The sequence below is a fragment of the Ctenopharyngodon idella genome, chromosome 22 (assembly GCF_019924925.1).
Source record: "Ctenopharyngodon idella isolate HZGC_01 chromosome 22, HZGC01, whole genome shotgun sequence".
Lineage (NCBI taxonomy): Eukaryota > Metazoa > Chordata > Actinopteri > Cypriniformes > Xenocyprididae > Ctenopharyngodon > Ctenopharyngodon idella.
The window spans coordinates 25,111,206-25,118,960 of NC_067241.1; the positions used below are offsets into that span (position 1 = coordinate 25,111,206).

At 38.1% G+C, this 7,755-nt stretch overlaps 1 protein-coding gene across 1 annotated transcript in view; it reads right to left on the reverse strand.

The window, feature by feature from the left end:
- Positions 1-7,545, reverse strand: part of lama5 (laminin, alpha 5) — a 107,501-nt gene extending 99,956 nt beyond the window's left edge. Inside the window, 2 exon segments of the mRNA XM_051880203.1 lie at positions 3,299-3,451; positions 7,069-7,545. Of these exon segments, the coding sequence (XP_051736163.1) occupies positions 3,299-3,451; positions 7,069-7,329 (414 nt within the window). The 5' untranslated portion in view covers positions 7,330-7,545.
- Between the last annotated feature and the right edge of the window lie 210 nt (positions 7,546-7,755).

Here is a 7,755-nt window from a genome sequence, read left to right on the forward strand (position 1 = left end):
TACACAATGGCAAGTGGAAATATTTGCTTAACTCATCCATATATGTTTGAACCAGACTGATTCAGAAGAAGAAGAAGAAGAACTGAACACCAGTGTTAACAGTTTACAGTGTTTTTGTTCAGCGCTGAGTTCTTCATGCTCACAAATTCTCTCAATAACAAAGTGTAGACACAATGTAAATAGAAGATTCATTGTGTAGTGCAGACAATTTGTTGATTATAACAGAACTTTGTGAAATCGTGAACTAAGAGTGACAGCCTTTTAGTGATTGTAAAGGGAGCTGTCTTTGCACGCTTTCTAGGCTATATATAATCTATTCAAAATTTGAATAAAGTCGACACATAACAGTAATTGATATGATTAGCCTTTGACTTGACTACATTAACAAACAGTTAATGACGTGTTGCTAATGTTACACTAACCATGTTCCCATTCGCCGTTGATGGGATTTGTTACAAGTTTGTGACGGTAGAAGAGAGGGGCAGTTTCAAACCACGTTTTAGAGATTCTTTTGTACACTGCCGTTTTGAGGAGAAAATACTCTGCAATGGTGTTGACTGATGAATTTGCACATGGTTTGTCTTAAAAACACCACATAGACATATAAACAACAATAAAAACTTTAAACTTTTGGTGTGTTACTCATCCTGCACTGATTGTGCTATTGACATGAATAAAACCTCAAACCACGCATATTAATGAGGAGAGATGTGCTATTGTACTCTTCTAAGAGATCTAAATACTGATTTAAAGGGGTCATTTAATGCCACTTTTACAAGATGTGAAATAAGTCTCTGATGTCCCCAGAGTGTGTATGTGAAGTTTTAGCTCAAAATACCACACAGATCATTTTTTATAGCATGTTAAATTTATCACTTTTTGAGGGTGAGCAAAAACGCTCAGTTTTTGTGTGTCCCTTTAAATGCAAATGCACTGCTGCTCTCAAGAAGAGGGCGGAGTTTCAAGAGCTCGTGTTAGCACATAGTGTTAGCACAGCAGCGCCGATTACCTCAGACTCAGTTGATGAATTTATGTAGCTGATGTGGGATATCTTAAAGTCATTGATTAGCATATTCTTTCATGATAATCTATAAATCGCTCGTGTGGGAACTGTTGTAAGATCCTACAGAGTCAGAGAATATATGCTGCATGAAGATGGATCAGGTATAGTTTAGTTTAATTACAGTTATAACTTATGTTGTCATCTTCCTTTTATGACATGCTATTGCATTTGTGTTATGTACTGTATTGCAATAACATGGCCTCACCCCTCACCTCATCGTGTTCTCGGGGGCGGGGTTTATGTAAATTCTAGGGTTAGTGATGTCACCAACCCGGGAAGAAGCTTGTTGTACTCCCTACCAGCCGTTTGTTGTAGTTCTTAAACAGAAAATTCTTTAAAAGAAAATATCTCCCTTTGCATTAAACTTTGAGCATCCTAACTTTGTTTGTGCTTTAACAGCAACATTACACACTAGCTAAAGTTAAAAAAGTGAAATCGCAATGAAACACCCCTTTAAACTTATGACAGACTATAATGGGTGAAAAAATGATTTGGGCATTGGACCACCTATCAACCACTTGTTTATATACCACACAGCAACATGCTAAAAACCATTCAGAGAACATTGGCAACCATATAGCAATGCATTGGCAACCATTCAAAACACCACTGTGGTGGCAAGTTCTGTACAACTCATATTTTCTCCTGATGAAGTGTTATGTAGTGTAATGGCATTAATATATATAGTACATTTCTCTCCGACAGCTTTTTAACAAGCTGGTTTAGTTGGCACTGAAAAAACGCCAGCCATAATTAGGAACTCAATACAAAGCCAGTCACTTCTCTCTGCCTCCATTCAGACAGAGAGAGGGGGAGGGAGGGAGAGATTGAAAAGAAAGGAAAGTAGGTTGTACAGGGCTTAGGCTGTCACATATTACAGCCATGTTCAGCTGAATTAGACCAAAATGAGATAGCCACGTTACACAAATATACAGCGACAGAGCTCTGAGTGATATAAAATGGACAGATTGAACATATGTAATATATTAATATACACTACTGTTCAAAAGTTTGGGGTCAGTAAGATTCTTTTTAAAGAAACAAACACTTTTATTTAGAAAGGATGCATTCAATTGATCAAAAGTGATGGTAAAGACATTTATAATGTTACAAAAGATTTCTATTTAAAATAAATGCTGTTGTTTTGAACGTTCTATTTATGAAAAATATTGTCACAAGTCAGATTCAAACTTGGGTCACCTACAAATAAATGCAGCCTTGGTGAGCATAAGAGACTTATTTCAAAAACATTAAAAAAATTGTGCTAATAATTTGTGTGTTAATAATAAACATCTCTCTGGAATGCTTCATTATTGCTTATATTTTTATAAAAGTATGCAGGCCCAGATAGAAAGTGCTTTTCCCCAATTTCTACATTCTAAATTCTGTGAATATGGTTAAAAAAAAATGTTAAAAACAGCTGAGAGTACATATTCATGGTAGCTGAAATGAATTTCGAATAGGGAATGTGCAGAACCTTGTAAATGACATCCATTCCGTTTGTTTATTTGTTTTTTGCAGAGTGCAGATTCTGTGTGGGCCTAGTAATAAACCACTTACCAAAATGTTTTTTTTAAATACAGTCATAAAACAAGATGTGACTCAAGCTTCTCATAATAAAGCCCTGTAGCTTGATCACTGATTGCTTCCCATTAAGTCATGACAATCAACGTTTGAGTCGTCAGGCTAGATTCCGTTTGAAGAGTCTGAAACTCAATGGAGGTCAATGGGAATCTTTTGTTGACAGTAATTCACTTCCCTTCCTCGCTCTCTAATTTGAGCAGCATGAAGCTACATGAAGCAGTGCTGACTGTTTATGTAGAATCCACTGTGAATGCCGGAGGACTTTAGGTGGAGAATAAGTGTGGGAGAGTGTATGTAATGTTTATTTACAATTACAGTTTAGAAAGTAATAGTCTTAAATGCCCCCTGGCTGTTCAGCTATTCACAAATAACAAACCTCGATACACAGGACCAATACGTGAAGTGTTCAGAGCAACAGCAACAAGAAAAAAACACCTCCAGATACTCCAGACTTGAGTATGAATGGATGATATTCAACTTAGGATCCACCCTTGAAATTCAACACTCATGTGCCATCCACAAAAGCGTCTGCTGTAGCCGAGTATCAGATGACTCTACTGTATGCTGAGTAATCTGAACACGATATGTGTGTGTGGGTGGGGGGTGTGATAGAGAGTTAGACAAATTGTAAGGAATCCACCAGCAACATACCTGTCCCAGGTCCAGAGTGACGTTGACCTCGTTGTATTTCACACTTCGGGAGAGAGGAGGGCTTTGCCACCATCTTTCAGTACCATCTATGGCATTGCTGATGGGATGCGCTCTGTTAGTGTCTTCTGAGGTGCAGATGTCACAGTACTGGCCCTGTTAATACAGGAAGACACAAAGTTTAGCGTTTAGATTTCTGTTTAAAGGGTTAGTTCACCCAAAAATGAAAATTCTGTCATTAATTATTCACCCTCATGTTGTTCCTTCATTCATCTTCAGAACACAAATGAATATATTTTTGATGAAATCCGTCATCTTTCTGGCCTCCGATACACTGCAACGCAATTACCACTTTCAAGGCCCAGAAAGGTAGTAAAGTCATCGGTAAAATAGTCCATGTGACTGCAGTGGATCAACTTTAATGTTATGTAGCGACGAGAATACTTTTTGTGTGCAAAAACCAAACAAAAATAACGACTTTATTCAACAATTTCTTCTCTTCCCTGTCATTCTCCTACGCTGTTTACTCTGTAGACAGTGCAGAGATTCCCTGTTTACGTCTGAACGCCGGCTTTTTGTTTGCAAAAACAAAACAAAATAACGACTTTTTCAAAAATATCTAGTGATGGGCGATTTTAAAACACTGCTTCATGAAGCTTCAAAGCTTTATGAATGTTTTGTTTCGATTCAGCAGTTCAGAGCGTGTATCAAACTGCCAAAGTCACGTGAACCACTGAAATTTCGAAACACTTATAACGTAACGATGCCTCGTTTACTGAAATCAGTGACTTTGGCGCTCCGAACTACTGAATCGAAACAAAAGATTCGTAAAGCTTCGAAGCTTCATGAAGCAGTGTTTTGAAATCGTCCATCACTAGATGTTGTTGAATAAAGTCGTTATTTTTGTTTTGTTTTTGCACACAAAAAGTATTTTCATCGCTTCATAACATTAAGGTTGAACCACTGTAGTCACGTTTACTGTTTTATCGATGTCTTTTAACACATTTCTGGACCTCAAAAGATGCAGTGTCATTGCTGCTTATGTGTGGATCAGATACCCTTGGATTTCATCAAAAATATCTTAATTTGTGTTTTGAGGACAAATGAAGGTCTTACGGGTTTGGAACGACGTGAGTGTGAGTAATTAATGACAGAAATTTCATTTTTGGGTGAACCCTTAAGTACTTTGCAAAACAAAATTGATTGATTGAGCAGTTTAATGCATTCAATCTGTCACAAAAATAACGATTTGAGGCTCTGAATGCACAATGCTTTAGTACATCACATGATCAGGTAATGACTTATCTGTAAAACATTCAAGCTGACCTGTAAGCTTTACTCTACTCCTTTAATCCTGGCCTTGAGACACCTCGGCCACTAGATAAAACTCTGCTAAAGGAAGTCTTAGGTTTCTAACTGCTACTTTTAGTTCAATTCAGACAGGTTGAAAGACCCCTCTAAGGTCAAAAAGTTCAAATGTTCACACTGTCTGTCAGGGTGAATTCACTACACACTTGTGCCACTTTGTGTGAGTGGTATTACAGCACAGAAACCACCCACAATCTAGTTTATCCAGATGTTATATTGTGCTCTAACTGTTGCCGTGCTGCTAAATGCATTAAAAATAAAGTTCATGTCATAATTAAGAGCTGTGTGCATTTTCTATCAATCATCAAATGTTGATGAAAAGATAAAGAAGAGAGTTATAGCTGGACATTTCAAGCATTTAAAGAGCTGATTCAGATGGAAAATGACCTGCAAAGGAATTGTGGCGTGCAAACTGAAATTTAGCACCAATTTTTGGGGGGTTTTTGCACCACCTGATTTGCATAATTCTTTTAGTGAATGCAGAGAGTTCGTGCAAACAACTCTAATTGCAAATGCAATTCCTTCTTGGAAAATTTCCCCTCTGTTTTCTTCACCTTTTATCTGTTTAGTTCTGATAATATAGACTGGAGGACAGTATGAATTTTCCATGATAAGCTGAGTTGTACTTTGACTGAAAAAGATGCAGAGACTAGGCAAAGTAAAATTCAATTCTGATAAATAAATTACGTGCAGAAATCCTTTGAAACTGTGATCAGCAAATAGTTTTAGACACTTGTTGCTTGTGAACACTGAGGATTTGTAGGGGTTTAGTGTGCAGGATTTTCACTGAAAATGCTGGAAGAAACCAAGGAATTCGCTCCCTTCAATATCCAACTGCTGACAACCAAAACCTCTTTTAATATTTAGAGATATCTGTGTACTTGGCTAGGAAAATAAATTCATTTATAACAGCATAAATTAAATAATAGGAGCGGACTCAATCAGAAATTCACAAATTATGTTGAGACTACCCATGTATGAAGGTTTCTGAGATTGATTAGATAAGATTCCTTTGACTAGTAATTAATAATCCCTCATAAGAAGGTTCAACCACAGCAACTATAGTTTCTCCCAAAATACCAGTTACTATAGTTGCTGTAGCAGCAACTATAGTAACTGGTATTTTGGGAGAAACTACAGTTGCTGCTACTGCTGTAAAATTGTACTAAATTATTATGGTAGGCCTACTATTCTGAATAATATGTTACCCTGGACCACAAAACCAGTCATAAGTTGCGCGGGTATATTTGTAGCAATAGCCAATTTTGTATTGGTCAAAATTATTGATTTTTCTTTTCATTAGGATATTAAGTAAAGATCATGTTCCATGAAGATATTTTGTAAATTTCCTACTGTAAATATATCCAAAATTTATTTTTGTGAGTGGATATGCATTGCTAAGGACTTTTGGCATTTGGACAACTTTAAAGGTGATTTTCTCAATATTTAAATTTTTTTTTGCACCCTCAGATTCCAGATTTTCAAATCTCAGCCAAATATTGTCCTATCCTAACAAACCATACATCAACGGAAAGCTTATTTATTCATGTTATGTATAAATCTCAATTTCAAAAAAATTGCCCTTATGACTGGTTTTGTGGTCCAGGGTCACATATTTGAAAGTTTGTATTGCTATCAGATGAATAGTTTATTGTATTCATCATTTGTAAGTCGCTTTGGCTAAAAGTGTCTGCTAAATGAATAAGTGTAAATGTGTGATGTTGTGAACACGTCCACAGGAGGTCCCTGCAACAATCGATGAGGTTGCAACATTTTATTAACATATTCTTTGAAGTGTGGTGCAAATCTATGTGTGTGTGTGTGTGTGTCTCCCTCAAGGTCTCCTGCAGGAATGCCACACATTCCTCTGGGAAAATCCCAGTAGCACTACGGGGGTTGCGTTTTACTCTTTAAATGTTTAAACATTTCATGCACTCGCCAGCAAGCTGAGTCGTGCCTCCTGAGCCTCCTGCTAATGAAGCCTCAGTGGGGGTCTCTATGAGCCAGTGTAGCACTTTATAGGGGTCTTTGGCATTTTCACCTTGAGCAGGTGCTCTCAAAAAAAAAAAAAAAACAAAGTTTGGAAGGATCCTCAAGCCCAAAAGCACTATCCTGACTTGGTTATATAAACTAACAAAAAAATAAATAACACTAAAATATTACAATGATGTACTACTGATGACAAGTCTAATATGGTAACGTACCATGGCAGTTCCATCTTTGGGAATTATTCAGAACCATGATACTATCTAACATATTTAAGTACTAAAACGATTAAAAGTGCATTTCATAAAGTCAAATTCAATCCAATATAAACTATAGCGACAACTAACATCAAAAATATGCTTTTATCCATGCGTAAGTAATGTAAACGGCAGAAAAGTGAGTATTTTTCACATCTTTACCTGAATAGTCTGACTCGGGTCCCCTGACACGGGCCCCCCGACCAGTTTGCAGTACAGGTCTTGAATCGGCTGCTCGTTCTCGTCCACTCCGCAGGTTGCCGTGGCCGTGATTTTCGTCCCCTCCGCTAGATTAAAATACGGTGGGTGCAAACTGAATCCGTTCACGCCGCCGGTGGGCAATTCCTGCGCCGTTAAAGCTTCAATGAGGAGCAGCAGCGATAGAAACACAAACACCGGTGCGCGCGACGTTCCCCTCGCCATCTTCACCTGTGCCGCACGCTCAACACTGTTGAAACTGGTCAAAATGTCCACTGAGAGTTTTCTGTGGTGTTAATCACGGACATTTGGAGAGACCGAGTATACGGAAAGTCGTTGCGGTTTCTTTCTGTGTGTAATATACAATAATAACAGGCAGAAGTGCAGCTCGGTGGGCACCTTCTCTCTCGGGCTCGGCCTCTTTGCTGCTGAGTTCAGTTCAGAGAGGGCAGTGCACTTGTGCGCGCGCGTCGTTGAGTTGAGAGGGCAGTGCGGTGCGTGTGCAGTCCTGTCTCTCTCTCACGCTGCGACACCCAATGAATAGGTGACAGGCTATGTGCTATTGCTGGAGACCCTATTCCTGAATCTCATGTTTTTTGTGAATGTTACCATTCACATGGTAAATATTAAAGGATAAATGAAAAATATGGC